Genomic DNA, 16,537 nt, shown 5'->3' with positions numbered 1-16,537 from the left:
GAAAAGGGAGACATAACTACAGATTCGGAGGAAATTCAAAAAATCATCAGATCTTACTATAAAAACCTATATTCAACAAAATTTGAAATCTTCAGGAAATGGACTATTTCCTAGACAGATACCAGGTATCGAAGTTAAATCAGGAACAGATAAACCAGTTAAACAACCCCATAACTCCTAAGGAAATAGAAGCAGTCATTAAAGGTCTCCCAACCAAAAAGAGCCCAGGTCCAGACGGGTTTAGTGCAGAATTCTATCAAACCTTCATAGAAGACCTCATACCAATATTATCCAAACTATTCCACAAAATTGAAACAGATGGAGCCCTACCGAATTCCTTCTACGAAGCCACAATTACTCTTATACCTAAACCACACAAAGACACAACAAAGAAAGAGAAATTCAGACCAATTTCCCTTATGAATATTGACGCAAAAATACTCAATAAAATTCTGGCAAACCGAATTCAAGAGCACATCAAAACAATCATCCACCATGATCAAGTAGGCTTCATCCCAGGCATGCAGGGATGGTTTAATATATGGAAAACCATCAACGTGATCCATTATATAAACAAACTGAAAGAACAGAACCACATGATCATTTCATTAGATGCTGAGAAAGCATTTGACAAAATTCAACACCCCTTCATGATAAAAGTCCTGGAAAGAATAGGAATTCAAGGCCCATACCTAAACATAGTAAAAGCCATATACAGCAAACCAGTTGCTAACATTAAACTAAATGGAGAGAAACTTGAAGCAATCCCACTAAAATCAGGGACTAGACAAGGCTGCCCACTCTCTCCCTACTTATTCAATATAGTTCTTGAAGTTCTAGCCAGAGCAATCAGACAACAAAAGGAGATCAAAGGGATACAGATCGGAAAAGAAGAGGTCAAAATATCACTATTTGCAGATGACATGATAGTATATTTAAGTGATCCCAAAAGTTCCACCAGAGAACTACTAAAGCTGATAAACAACTTCAGCAAAGTGGCTGGGTATAAAATTAACTCAAATAAATCAGTTGCCTTCCTCTATACAAAAGAGAAACAAGCCGAGAAAGAAATTAGGGAAACGACACCCTTCATAATAGACCCAAATAATATAAAGTACCTCGGTGTGACTTTAACCAAGCAAGTAAAAGATCTGTACAATAAGAACTTCAAGACACTGAGGAAAGAAATTGAAGAAGACCTCAGAAGATGGAAAGATCTCCCATGCTCATGGATTGGCAGGATTAATATAGTAAAAATGGCCATTTTACCAAAAGCAATCTACAGATTCAATGCAATCCCCATCAAAATACCAATCCAAATCTTCAAAGAGTTAGACAGAACAATTTGCAAATTCATGTGGAATAACAAAAAACCCAGGATAGCTAAAGCTATCCTCAACAATAAAAGGACTTCAGGGGGAATCACTATCCCTGAACTCAAGCAGTATTACAGAGCAATAGTGATAAAAACTGCATGGTATTGGTACAGAGACAGACAGATAGACCAATGGAATAGAATTGAAGACCCAGAAATGAACCCACACACCTATGGTCACTTGATTTTTGACAAAGGAGCCAAAACCATCCAATGGAAAAAAGATAGCATTTTCAGCAAATGGTGCTGGTTCAACTGGAGGGCAACATGTAGAAGAATGCAGATCGATCCATGCTTATCACCCTGTACAAAGCTTAAGTCCAAGTGGATCAAGGACCTCCACATCAAACCAGACACACTCAAACTAAGAGAAGAAAAACTAGGGAAGAATCTGGAACACATGGGCACTGGAAAAAATTGTCTGAACAAAACACCAATGGCTTATGCTCTAAGATCAAGAATGGACAAATGGGATCTCATAAAACTGCAAAGCTTCTGTAAGGCAAAGGACACTGTGGTTAGGACAAAACGGCAACCAACAGGTTGGGAAAAGATCTTTACCAATCCTACAACAGATAGAGGCCTTATATCCAAAATATACAAAGAACTCAAGAAGTTAGACCGCAGGGAAACAAATAACCCTATTAAAAAATGAGGTTCAGAGATAAACAAAGAATTCACAGCTGAGGAATGCCGAATGGCTGAGAAACACCTAAAGAAATGTTCAACATCTTTAGTCATAAGGGAAATGCAAATCAAAACAACCCTGAGATTTCACCTCACACCAGTGCGATTGGCTAAGATCAAAAACTCAGGTGACAGCAGATGCTGGCGAGGATGTGGAGAAAGAGGAACACTCCTCCATTGTTGGTGGGATTGCAGACTGGTAAAACCATTCTGGAAATCAGTCTGGAGGTTCCTCAGAAAATTGGACATTGAACTGCCTGAGGATCCAGCTATACCTCTCTTGGGCATATACCCAAAAGATGCCTCAACATACAAAAGAGACACGTGCTCCACTATGTTCATCGCAGCCTTATTTATAATAGCCAGAAAATGGAAAGAACCCAGATGCCCTTCAACAGAGGAATGGATACAGAAAATGTGGTACATCTACACAATGGAATATTACTCAGCTATCAAAAACAACGAGTTTATGAAATTCGTAGGCAAATGGTTGGAACTGGAAAATATCATCCTGAGTGAGCTAACCCAATCACAGAAAGACATTCATGGTATGCACTCATTGATAAGTGGCTATTAGCCCAAATGCTTGAATTACCCTAGATCCCTAGAACAAACGAAACTCAAGACGGATGATCAAAATGTGAATGCTTCACTCCTTCTTTAAATGAGGAAAAAGAATACCCTTGGCAGGGAAGGGAGAGGCAAAGATTAAAACAGAGACTGAAGGAACACCCATTCAGAGCCTGCCCCACATGTGGCCCATACATATACAGCCACCCAATTAGACAAGATGGATGAAGCAAAGAAGTGCAGACCGACAGGAGCCGGATGTAGATCGCTCCTGAGAGACACAGCCAGAATACAGCAAATATGGAGGCGAATGCCAGCAGCAAACCACTGAACTGAGAATAGGTCCCCTATTGAAGGAATCAGAGAAAGAACTGGAAGAGCTTGAAGGGGCTCGAGACCCCAAAAGTACAACAATGCCAAGCAACCAGAGCTTCCAGGGACTAAGCCACTACCTAAAGACTATACATGGACTGACCCTGGACTCTGACCCCATAGGTAGCAATGAATATCCTAGTAAGAGCACCAGTGGAAGGGGAAGCCCTGGGTCCTGCTAAGACTGAACCCCCAGTGAACTAGTCTATGGGGGGTGGGCGGCAATGGGGGGAGGGTTGGGAAGGGAACACCCATAAGGAAGGGGAAGGGGGAGGGGGATGTTTGCCCGCAAACCGGGAAAGGGAATAACACTCGAAATGTATATAAGAAATACTCAAGTTAATAAAAAAAAAAAAGGGAAAAAAAAAGAATCGACAAATGGGGGAACCTCATAAAACTGACAAGCTTCTGTAAGGCAAAGGACAGTGTCATTAGGACAAAAAGGCAACCAACAGATTGGGAAAAAATCTTTACCAATCCTGCTTCTGATAGAGGGTAATATCCAAAGTATACACAAAACACAAGAAGTTAGAGTACAGAGAGCCAAACAACCCTGTTAATAAATGGGGTTCAGAGCTGAAGAAAACATTCTCAGCTGAGGAATATCGAATACCTGAAAAGCACATAAAGAAATGCTCAACATCCTTAGTCATCAGGGAAATGGAAATCAAAACAAAGCTGAGAATCCACCTCACACCAGTCAGGATGTCTAAGATCAAAAACTCAGGTGACAACAGATGCTGGTGAGGATGTGGAGAAAGAGGAACACTCCTCCATTGTTGCTGGGATGGCAAACTGGTACAAGCACTCTGGAAATCAGTCTGAAGGTTCCTCAGAAAATTGGACATTCCACTACCTGAGCACACAGCTATACCTGTCCTGGGCATATACCCAAAACATACTCCAACATAAAACAAACACACATGTTGCACTAAGTTTATAGCAGCCTTATTCATAATAGCCAGAAGCTGGCATGAACCCAGATGCCCTTCAACAGAGGAATTGATTCAAAAAATGTGGTACATCTACACAATGGAGTACCACTCAGCTATCAAAAACAATGACTACGTTCAATTCATAGGCAAATGGAAAGAACTAGAAAATATCATCCACAATGAGGTAATCAAATCACAGAAAAACACACTTGGTATGCTGTTGGGAGCGATGGCCTTGAAGCCCTCCATTATTGATGTTATTATTATGGTTAGCATTAAGTATGACTGGGTTCATGGAAAATCCCCAGCCAGCTGCAGAAGACTAACACAAATGTGGTGGTCAAGATGAATAATCATATGATAATGTGTGACGTTAAGATACCCAATGTCATGACCTGTAACCTTTCTGAAAAACCAACATCCTGCTAACTAATAGATGTGACAAACCTGTGACCTTTCTGACAACCTGTCAACATCAACCGATTCCCTGACCACATGAATATTGTGTCCTTGGCGTGGGTAAATGTTTCTTACTTCTCTCCTTTCTCTGTTACCCTTTTTATGGTACAAATTCAGCCTTGGGGAAAAATAAAACTGTCGCCTTGATCAGACTCTTGTCTTGGAGTCCTTCGTCACGTCTCTTGTCCCCCATTCTCTTCCAGATTCTCAGCACCCCTCATTGACAGTATGCACTCATTGATACGTGGATATTGACCAAAACTTCGATTTACCCAAGATGCAATCTACAGATCTCAGGAAACTCAAGACGAAGGATGACCAAAGTGCAGATGTTCCCACTTCTTCTTAAAATGGGGAACAAAAATATCCATAGGAGGGGATATGGAGGCCAAATCTAAAGCAGAGACTGGAGGAACAGCCATTCAGAGTCTGCCCCACATGTGGCCCATATATATACAGCCACCAAAACTAGGTAAGATTGATGAAGCTAAAAAGTGCTTACTGAAAGGGACAGAATATGCATCTCCCCTGAGAGACACATCCAGGGCATGTCAAATAAAGAGGTCAGTGCTGGCAGTAAACTACTGAACTGAGAACAGGACACCCTTTATGGGAATTAGAAGAAGGATTCAAAGAGCTGAAGGGCTTGCAACCCCATAAGAACAGCAATGCCAACCAAATAAACCACTAGCAAAAGACTATACATGGACTGACCCAGGGGTCCAACTGCATATGTGGGAGAGAATATCCTTGTTGGGGCACCTGTGGAAGGGGAAGCCCTTGTTCTTAACAAGGTTGGACCCTGAGTGCGGGGGAATGTCCAGGAAGGGGTTTCTAAGTGGCATGGATTGGGGGACCATACATATGGGAGAGGGAAAGGCAGGGGAGCTTATGGACCAAAAGCTGGGAAAGGGAATAACGTTTGAATAAAACATATATATCTATTAAAAAAACTGAAATTTAAAAAAATGATACTAATACCAAAAAATAATTAAAAAAATGTGAATAAGAAAGAAATTTTAGGTTTTGGAAAAAGATGAATGCCAGGTATTTGAAAAACTGTATGACCATGGTAAACACTTTAATATACGTGAGAAATTATTTACATGTTAATGAACTGCATCTTTTTTTTAAATAGTGAATGGAAATACAGTCCCTTCCTGGCTGTGAGGCTAGGTATCCAGATGTAGTGGAATTCATTATTTGTTGAGTCCTGAATCTTTGAGTCTGCTTCTAACTCAGCTGATGCCAAGGAAACTAGGCCAAGGTGATATCTAAGCCATTGACCAAACTATCTGGACTAACAATCACAGGTGAAATTCCACCTTGTAAATGGAGGAGAGGAATAAAAGATACCTTTAAGGATTTAAAAAAGATGAAATGTACCCAAAAAAATCCAATAAAAAAGTTTAAAATAAAAATAACTTAGGAAATACAAAATACTGGGGTGCCATTCCACAATCATGATGTGTTTCTTCTTTGATAGCTTACAGGTTAATTTACTTCTCTATAACTGTTTTCTCATTTCAAAGTACGTAATGGCATCATCTGTGGAGTGGATGGTAAGAACAAAAGCTTTGCCGAAAATGAATAATCAATCCCTCCCGAGCATGTGCTTAACATTCTAAGCACAGGGAAATTTCCTGAGGGTATTAAAAAACAAAATCCAAACATAAAACAGGAACAACAACGATGTAAAAACATTCTGCACGCTGGGTATGAAGGCATGTTGCAACTTTAATCAGCTTTGTAGGTATTTCTAATAAACACACAAAGAAACAAAAATCCTATCACAGTCCTAGCAGTTGCATCCAACAAAGAGAGAGCTGTGAGGTAGTGTGTGCTGCTTCTTTCCCCAGATACCCCTGGGCCTCAGGCCTGCACCCAGTGAGCTGGACCAAGAGAAGCCAGGTTGAAATTCCTGCTGCCATGGTAGGATTCTGCAGGAACATTTCCCTTTGACAACAAGGAACCTGTGTGGAGGAGACCTCTTGGTGAGTCCTCAAGGACTCTACGTGTCATATTCTACAGGGAGGTGCCCTGTCAGGTCTTTGGCAAGGCCAGCCAGTTGTATGGGGAAGTCTCTGGTCCTGTGGCAGAGGGCAAGGAATGGCAGAAAGAATGGCAGCTCCACTGAGAGCAAAGGATAACCCTTCTAGGCCTATGACCTCCTAATTAATTTATCTTTTCACCTGATGCCCTATTCACATTTTCTTACTATCATACAACTGTGATCTTGATGAGCAGCTGGGCTCTTGTTTTCTTAATCAGTTCTTTGCTGTCACAGACGTTTTTAACTTACTCCAGCCCATGAGACTTATTCATACCTTCTGTATGCAGTAGGACCCTTGGTGGGACTGTCATCTCAAAAATAGAAAGTTCCGTAATCCAAAAGATTGGACTCCAGTTTACCTCAGGCCAGGAAAGAAGTCAGCCACCATTAGTAAAAGAGCAAGGGAAAAATTACATAGGAAAAACAAGTGGCTTAATCAGAAGAAAAGATCCTCAACTTCTAAGGCCCGCACATCTGCACCCCTCTCTTCTGAGCTTTGTATAGTGATGTTGTATAACTCCAGATTGTAGTAAAAGGCAGAGTTTTTCCCAGAAAGGTCAGACATGATTTTCACTCTTACATCTCTGAGGTGGGGTGGCATTATAGCACACATTCATGTTGAATTATTATAACACCTATGATAAGAAGACAGAATCCATATATCACAATGCCAAATAGACTCCCTCCTGAATGTATGGACCCATTAAAATTGAGGTTCAACCTGAATTCAGGCCATTCCACTCCCTTTCCATCCTCCTGATTCTTATGTTTGCTACAAGTAAAAGATCATGGTGTAGTCCCCAATATTCTCATGCCTAGACTTGTCTATTCACGAAGAATGATATTGGAGAAGTGAAGGTTATATAGTTACAATGCAGTAACACAAGGTCCAGGTTGACATTTGCTCACTGATGTCCAATTTAATTGTCTTGTTATATTTGAGAAAGGGAGGATGTCCTACATAATATATAAAACGGACAGAAATTTATTATTTTATATATGCCCTGTAGTTGATCCCTATGTTCCCAAGTAAAAGGAGTTTTTATTGCAAAAAAATAGGATTATAGACCATTGATTTTGTGAAATACATGGATATGTAAATGGAAACAATGTCAGCTGTCAAGGACTGCACAGTAAGCAAATATTTCCAGGTTTTATACACTCAGAGGTCTAGAAGAAACATATTGGCCTCCAGAAAAAGGGAAAAGCTCAGGAATCAAAATGTATGTTACATGCATTGTCTCGAGTAGTAGATTTACTTTTAAGAAAAGTCTCCCTCCTCCTTGGTCCCTAGAGATTTGGGTGCTAAGAAAAATCTGTTCTCCAAGTCAGGGTTGTAAGCAACCCTCCCCAGCAAAAGCATTGTTGACTTCTAATGAAGCAGAGAGACATATCTAGCTTTGAAATAGAGGTTGCCAAATGGTATTCCCAGTGACACATGGGAGACTGGACGAAAGGGTCCCCACAGAAATTCATCAGTGTGGGGAGAGCTGGTTAGTAGGTAGGCCATAGAACTTTCCAGTGACATCAACAGCAAGCCGTTCACTGGATACTCTATTGTATCTAAGAGCTCCCTAGAATCTTCTGTGATCTCACCAGTGTTGTGGTGACACCAACTGCCTTTGGGATATTACTTCAGTTCCCTTTGGGTTCACAAGCAGGCATGTTTCACCAGCTGCTCAGGCTATTTCGGAAGGAAAGTGTTGATCAAGGAGAGACCGCACCAGGTCAAAGGGAAGCTGACCCCCTCTCTAGTGAAACAGGAAGGAGGAAATCATTCTGGGGAAGGCTTGGTGAGTCGTGGGCAGAGTTGGGGAACATCCTCAAGGAGGTAGGTTTGAGATGTGCCTTCTAAGACTAGGCCTTACAAGCAGGAGCCTTGGGATTTTTCAAAAACAAACCAAGAGTCAGGAGTTCCTGATCTTTAATTTGAGAGAAAGCCATAAAGTTGTAAGACTTCAGTGTCTTTTCTTGAAGCTTTTTAACTGTGAGTGTCAATGATTGGCAGGAGGAGGCACTGTGAGATTAACAATGTGACCATCCATGGTTGGGAGTTGAAGCACTTCATCCTCTAGATTACTGTAGGTTACATAAGTCTCTGATGGCGAGAACAAAGAAGGATGCACCCCTAGTCATGAATTGAGTTCTCAGACACTTTGGGCTGGAATACACATGATTAGAGCTTGATGGTGCTAAGCATTATGAAGTCATTATGAACTCTAGGATTATCTGCACCACATCTGATATAACAATGTCGCAGATGTTTATGTCTCAGTCAGATTGTAACTTTCAGTGCGGGAGGTTGTGTAATAGTGTGGCACGTGTATGGCATTAGAGGTTGGGAAGAGGGACATAGCTTAAGAATCAACCTTTAAGAAAGCATTTCTGCTCTTTCAGGGATTCACCCAGTCTCTACCATTTCCCCTTCCTCAACCTCCTTTTCTGATTCAGAATGATCTATTCTGCCCATTGGTTCAAATATGCAAATTCACTTGGGTTTATCTGTCTACAGGTTTTGGTAGGAAGGCGTCATCCCAAATTGTCATCAGTAAGCAAGAGGAGTGTCTAAAGGAACTGGAGGAACTCAAATTTGAAATCCAGAAGTGTCAATTCGAGAGGGATGAACTTTATCAAAATCTGGATCTTTATATCTATGATGAGTGGGACCACAGGTAGTCATTATGCCCAGTAACCTATTCACTGTCTTGTGCTCTCTCTCTGCTACCTCAAAATTTACTCATAGCACGAGAGAGTTTCACCTCTCATCCTGGATTTTAAGGAGCTTTGGCAGGCATTTGCTTGTGAGATAAGCTAGGTGCTGTGTGTTTAGGGTCAACCTGTTTTGTACTTGACCCTGAGCCTCTTGGATTAGCATTGGTTCTGTCAACAGCTAGAAGGACCTGGTCACACTTGCTGCAACTGTGTGTGTGAATGAAATGCCTGCACGTCATCACTCTTTCCTCTGAATTTGTTCATTATACACTGATTCTATGGCACCTCCATGCATGTAGTTGGCATTCTACATGTGTTTGGATATGGGTTGGTATGTATATATGTGGAAGTATATGTGGTGTTTTACTCAGGATCAGGACGTCTGGGACCTTTGATGGGGTCTGAGGATTTGTTTGATCAACAGTTTGCAGGTCATGATAGTGATGAGTACGTGGAGGCCCACACTGATCAAAAGAGCACTTTGCTCCTTCTGTATACCTTGGTGGCACCCAGGACTCTCCTGAGGGGAGGAGGTGCTATAAATCCTCTTCCCTGTCAAACTTAGTTATGCCCTCTGGGAATTCATGTAATAATAGAAACCAAGGATTGAGTATACCTGCTTTCAAAACAAGAGAAATGTCATCACAGCTTTCTCTTGGGCCCAAAGCTGTGGCACAGACTGGAGGAATCTTCTTCCTGAACTAGTCAATTCCATCATGCTCACCTGGCCAGCTCTTGAAGGTCAGGTCCCTCCAACTGGTACCGTGGCTCTGTTGTCCTGTGCCCAGGATAATAAACTTAACCAGTACAAATACTTTGAAGGAGCAAGTATGTGGTACATACTGAGTTTGAGTAATAGAACAGTCTGATTTTACCTAATTTGTTTCACCTGCTTTGATCTTTATTTTTTATTTTTTTAACTATCCAGGGATTGTTTATTGTGACCTAGAAATGGTCACTGTGGTCTTGACAGTTGTTATTCCCAAACAGCCAGCTCTCAGGCTCTGCCCCCTCCTATATATTGAGTCTTTGCAGAACCATATCTCTCAGGATTCCAAGGAGTCCTTATTTCAAAACAAATGTTTGCTTATTTACATAGAAATATTTTCTGTGGATTGAGTCTCACTGTTGGGTTTTGGTCTGGTTTTTGACTTTGCCATTTTCTTCCCTTCCACCATTCCTTGAATTTGAAATTTTTTATTATATATTTTTATTTACCTTTCACCTAATTCTGAAATCGTGACTTCAAAACATTATTTGTTCCTTTGGCCATGACCTAACCCAGGCTGCATGTCGAATTGCCAGTACTTCAATCTGAACATGAGATGAGAATGATGGCTATGCAAATGATGACCAACTCAATAAGTGATGCCATGGAGAGGTACAAGGAGCTCATACAAGTGAACAGTTCTTACCGGTGAGTCGCTGACAGAGATGAGAACCCAGCACTAGGCAGGAAATGCTTCTGTCCTGTATGACTTTGAACAAAATCAGGGCTCTGGTTCCATGGTGTCTGACTCTTAACAAGAAGCCTGCCTCCTGGCAAGGGTCTTAGATTTGTAGCTCTTGGACTCAGTTGTCCTACATGTGAAGGGTGTAGAAGACCCTCCAATTGTTATTTTCCCCATTAAGGATCCTCTAGATAGAAAAGGTTTGCACCATGATGGGAATATCAATCAACTCTGAATCTCTAGGACTCTGACAGGAGATTTAAAGATCTGTGATCCATGAGAAACACATGGAAAGTCTATATAGCTATTGGGTCTTCTATCCTCCCTCAGAGGGGATGTGACCTCTACTTGCAGATGGTTTCAGCATACTATGGACATATGAGCTCCCTTATGGACCATTTCTTCTACCTTGATTTATATAAACCGTCTTAGTGTCAGGATTTTCAGAAGTACTTTCATTCACAGGTAATGTGTCCTCTGGATTTGACCTCCTCTAATTGGTGCTAACTTGTATACTGTGGCTCTAGTCTAGGGACTTCTGGGGATGAGGACCCTTAAAGGGATGATTGTACTTGCAAGAGTGTCAGGCAAATAGAAGCTGGCAGGCATTTACCATTTTTTGTTTCTGGTTCAGCGTGAGGCACTCCCAGCTCCTGCGTGAACAAGCTCAATTGAGGAACAATATACAGATTTTGCTGAATGAGAAGAGAAAACTGCTGGTGGAGCAGACTGAACTGCCAGCATCCTCTGTGGAGGCAAAGAGGCTCTGTGAAGAGGCCGGAATGAACATCTGTGACCCCAGTGCCAAGCAACAGCAGGTAGGGTTAGGACTCAGGGTCAGGCTGTCCTCATGTCTTACCATAAACATAGACAACCAATGTAGCTGTCTATTGAGGGATCTATGTCCTGACCTAGGTCTCATCCAAGTGTTCATTTATGTGATGGTTTACAAGGCTTTCTGTGGAGATAGCCCCTCTTCAAGAAACTGCGTGTTTGGAAAGCAAATGCTCCTGCTCTTCGAGAATCTGCAGTTTATTAAGGGAGATGGGTTGATCACACATCACAGCACTACATGCCATATGTGTGGAGGGTGCTATGTGGGAGCCCCTCTTTAGACTAGAGCAGGGCTTTGAGGGATGAAGCAAAAGCCCAGAGCCCATTTTCTTTGCAGGGGTCCTGTGAGATTCCAGGAACTAAATAGTTTAGAAGGAGGAGAGCCTGGTGGAAATGCCAAAGAAATGGTTGTCATTGTCATCTTTTGGTGGATTTGTTCTTTCTCCACCATTTTCCCTGTATATCAAGACCATCTCTTCATGCTTCCTAAATCATGGTACCTGACAGTGAAAGAGTAGCAGCATGTCAGTCCTGTTTTGTTCGAGTGTTGCTGGAGAGTTCATATCTTGACGTTATACTCTGTAGATGCTTGGAAAAGCAGGGATGTGGAAAGGTGTTCTGAAAACCTGACAATTGGCATGAGAGATTTGAGACTTCAAGAACAGAGTTATCTACCCCCATTCTCATCAAGAAGAGTGCAATCTAGGCCTTTTTGTTCCTCTCAGGAAAAATGGCTGAGTAGTGATTCTCTCTTAAAATACCTGCTTTGAATAGTCTATATTATGTTGTTCCTCCAGCATGATGGGATCTTCATTGTTTTCTGCCGACTTGCGATTTTTGGTGTGTGTGTGTGTGTGTGTGTGTGTGTGTGTGTGTGTGTGTGTGTGTGTCTGTTTGTGCTTGTTTGTGTGTGTGTCTGTATGGGTGTGTGATAGAGTATGTGTGTGTGAGTGTGTGTATGTGTGTGTGAGTGTGTGTATGTGTGTATGTGTGTGTGAGTGTGTGTGAGTGTGTCTGTGAGTGTGTGTTAGGGTGTGTATATGTGACTCTGTGTGTGTGTGAGTGTGTGTATGTGTGTGTGTGTGTGTGTGTGTGTCTGTTTGTGTGTACCAGCTGTGGCTCAGCATGTTTATGCTCATGTTGTGGGTTTAATTCTGGATGATTTTCCAAGTGTTTCTAGTATGGGTTCTGTCTACGGCCATACCACCCTGAACGCACCCGATCTCGTCTGATCTAGTATGGGTTCTTTTGTGTGCGTGTGTGTGTGTGTGTATGTGTGTGTGTATGTATGTGTGTGTGTGTGTGTGTTTCCCTGTGCATAATTGCACAGGTGAGTCTCTATTGCCCCGTTTCATGAGAAAAACAATCTAAGAGTTCACTTTGCCTTCATGAATATCAAATATAGCACCCCAATCACTTGGAATCTCCACCTAGCTCTGTACAGCAAAAAAACCCAAAACACGTGTAAAGTTAGATTTTCAAGTGATTAGGGAAAAATGACTGGTCTGCATCAAAATCCTTTGGAGCACATCAAAGGAATGGAGTACATGGAGGTAAGGGGGGCTGCTTTATAAAATCCATTGATTTATGATCCTTCTCTGTCCTTTGTGAATGGTGAAAGCCCACTGGAAGGTTGTGTCACTCACTGTGTCTTCTCCAAGGTTGCTTTCCACATTGCCTGCTACCATTTCTTTCCAGCTACCTTGGCACACTACAGTTTCTGCTGGGAGTTTGGCTTGGATTTTATTCATTGAGAATTTGAGTTGCTTGGAGTTGTATCATTATCCAGCAAAAGCCCCATAGCTATGCTGTGGTGCAAGAACAGGGCAGTTTCAGGAGCCCCTTTAGGTGTACAGATAATCTAAAGCGCTCCCCTATGTTATCTGTGTAGCATTCTGCAAGTGCTGTCAATCAACATCATTTTCTCTCAGTTAATTTCAGCCTTAATGGAGTTAGGAGAAATGATGAAATTCAGACGGGTCTGTTAGTGGACAATCAGAAAGGCCTGTGAGAAGCCATGTTCTTTAAGTGGAACAGAAGTCTTAGTTGACCCAGAGATCCCAGAGAAAAGAATAGGTGTGCAACTAGAGCACATCTGGGTTGTAGTGGTCCAAGGAGGGAAACTGTATGAGAGGTTGGAGCCTTTCAATGGATTATGACTCAGTGTGAGATAATCCATGTAAGCATTTATTTATTTACTCCAAATATCTGTGACACAATCACATAATAGGTAGAAACATTGTTCATTTGGATCCTGGTTATGGAGATTTCCTATGATTCTGGGGGCATAGCTTTGGGCATGAAGTCACTCAGGGTATGGTAAAGAGAGCTCCTATTAGAAGAAGCTGCACTCTATGGGGAAAGTCTGAAACAGTGAACAAGAACAGGAACACCACCAACCAACATATGATCATGTGCTGGGAAACAAGACTGCTCTACACAGCCTTGGAAACTTGCTAAGCCAGATTGGTAATAGGGAAAGAACCCTGATTCTATGTCGGTTTATGGGAGGACAGCACATCACTGACTGAGCTGTCTATAGGCTATGACCACTATGTTCATAACCCACTCAACATTTGTTTTTAGGCCTGCAGAGTATCCTGGGGATTCATTATATTAAGCATTAAAAGGGAAAGTAAACACTGCAATGTACTATGTTTATATTGTGTAAACACAAATGGCTTGTGTGTTTGCGAGTTAGTATTAGTGTGTCTGTGTGTCTGTGTGTGTGTTTGTGTGTGCACACATGCATGCATGCTTCCATTGACAGTACACTCATCTGATGACCAGAATAAGGAAGGATTAGAGGAAAGAATGCAGGGCATTCTGAAGCAGAAAGAACCGATCAACCAGGAAAGTGGCTTGGGAGGAACATTGTAGAAGCATTCTGATATTTTTGAGATCAGGCAGGAACACAGACTGGCAGAAGCCAATTGGATTTCCTGTCCCTATATAACTATCCTTTTTGGATGGCTGATCACTGACAAGGTTTTCACCTTCAGTCACCTAAAGAACTACCCAGAGTATTGTTCTGGTACAGTTTATGTCAATTTTGTCCATGACAGGATATGTATAATCCTCAGGATTTCTTTGTATTTTGTACTTCTTTCTTCCTGTTAACTCTCTGATAAGATCTGAGAACATTTTCTCTTCTGTCGTCTCACAAATTGCATTACAATAAGCATAGTCTTACAGGGGTGCTGTTATGTATCTCCATCACCATAAACTTTACTGTTCCTTGTGTATGCTGTGAGGATTTGCTGTGAGCACATTCTCAGTGATTACAGGATCTGTTCAGTGAGAATGGATTTGAAGTGAGATGGCTTCTCTGTGTATTTGCAGATTCAGTGGTTACAAATTGAACCTACGCAGGTTCCTTCAGTGCTAACATAATCAGAACTTTCACCACATTTCTGGACATATTCTCCAGAAGGAATCCACATGGTATTCTAGGTTGCTCATACCATTCTTGAACTCAGATTAAGACCCAGCTACAATGTTATTATTCAATATAATAAACCTGGACCAGTGACAAAATATGCTCATTTTTCTCTTAACCCCAGTACAGTGCATATTCCACAGTTCAAATTCTAGCAGTTTGAAAAGCTGAGATATAAAGCTGAGGTACTCTATGACACTTGGGGATGCAGGGACTGACCTCAGCTGACAGGTCATGCTGGATTGTCCAACTGAACAGAGCTGATGTAAGAGGGAGAGCTGAATTGACAACCAATCACTAAACCTTTATTCCCTTGCTCTGCTAGGTCTGAAGTTCTCCAGCAGAAACTCGAACATGACACAGACCAGGACAAGATCTCTCTTGGAGAGAAGAGCTACAGGAGGAGAACTAAGTGTGCACAGCAAATACACCACTATTGTATCTCATCTGTAATGTCCATCACAATTGTGGACTGCATTTTCCTCCTTTAGTTTAACTTCTTTGGATTGAATAGGCCTTACTTTCACCTCAGCTCTCTCCAGCAAGTGTATACTTTTGGAGGAAGTCAGAGAAGTGTTGATGCACATCAATCAAGAGCTGCTGGTCATCCAGAAAGACTGTGCACGTGAAAATTTGTACTTGTCCTGATGGGTCATCCAGAAGAGTTTCATGGAGATCAGTTCACAACATAGGACAGACTATGAAACAAAGTCTGTAATATCATTTATACTCAGTATTGATAGGCTTTTTCCTTAATACCCCCACTCCAACAAAACAGACCTACTTCCACTTCTCTTGAAAATATTATTACCATCAGTAACTGCTTGTCTACTATGTTTCCAAGGCAAGCCACAGGCTATAAGCCAATTCTGCAAAAGGAGCAGCAAAAGAATGCTTAGCGAAATTCCTCTATTTAAAGTTTGCTAGAGTTTTGATTATTTTGGTTATTTGGTTTTCCTTCTATTCATTTGAAGATTTGTTATTTATGTGTTGTTGTTGTTTTGTTCATTTTGTTTTCTATTTTGATAAGGATATAGACTGTATATATTGACTACCTGCATCTGGTTACTATCAAGTAAATGGGATGTATTCTGGTAAATAAAGGAGTAATCTCAAACTCTTCACTCTTAAGAACCTTCTTTATTGATCACTAATGTCAACATCTGAAGTCCCACAGCTATCAGGGAGGGATCGATCTCTGCATTCTCATGGGCACTGTTCATCAATCTTACTGAGATTCAAAGGCAATTATACAGTCACTGTTCACTGTGTTTCCAACTCTGTGAATTTCCACTTCATCATGCATATCGTACCCACTGTGTATGCTTGCTGTCAAATATATAGTTACCTCTAAGTTATACTCTGTGGATGAGCATGTTGAACAAATTAATGGGATAAACATTAATTTTTCTGTTATATCTCCTAGGACATATAAACATGGTATAAGGGATTTTAAAGCAATCGGAAATCCTGCACCCAAATCCCGGGGCAGAGGGTATTGAACACCCAGGAATGCAGATAATCCTGATACCACAGGAAAGAAAGCCACTTCTACCCAGCTCTTCCCATATCTCTGGCCCCATATTAATCTGCATGATGCCTCTGGAAACAGGAATAGAGGAGCAGTCAGCGGCAGGAACCTGCTTGGTT

The 16,537-nt window shown here is 41.5% G+C and overlaps 1 protein-coding gene across 1 annotated transcript; it reads left to right on the top strand.

Moving 5' to 3' along the window:
* The first annotated feature begins 8,066 nt into the window (after window positions 1-8,066).
* Window positions 8,067-16,004, top strand: LOC148003443 (disks large homolog 5-like). The gene is made up of 5 exons (XM_087569105.1): window positions 8,067-8,244; window positions 8,964-9,123; window positions 10,449-10,580; window positions 11,249-11,432; window positions 15,213-16,004. Exons 1-5 carry the CDS (start codon window positions 8,115-8,117, stop codon window positions 15,216-15,218), a joined length of 612 nt encoding a protein of 203 aa, XP_087425231.1. The 5' UTR covers window positions 8,067-8,114; the 3' UTR covers window positions 15,219-16,004.
* The last annotated feature ends 533 nt before the right edge of the window (window positions 16,005-16,537 follow it).

The sequence above is a fragment of the Rattus norvegicus genome, chromosome 9 (genome assembly GCF_021556685.1).
Source record: "Rattus norvegicus strain SHRSP/BbbUtx chromosome 9, alternate assembly SHRSP_T2T, whole genome shotgun sequence".
NCBI lineage: Eukaryota > Metazoa > Chordata > Mammalia > Rodentia > Muridae > Rattus > Rattus norvegicus.
This window is presented reverse-complemented; position numbering and strand designations above follow the sequence as displayed.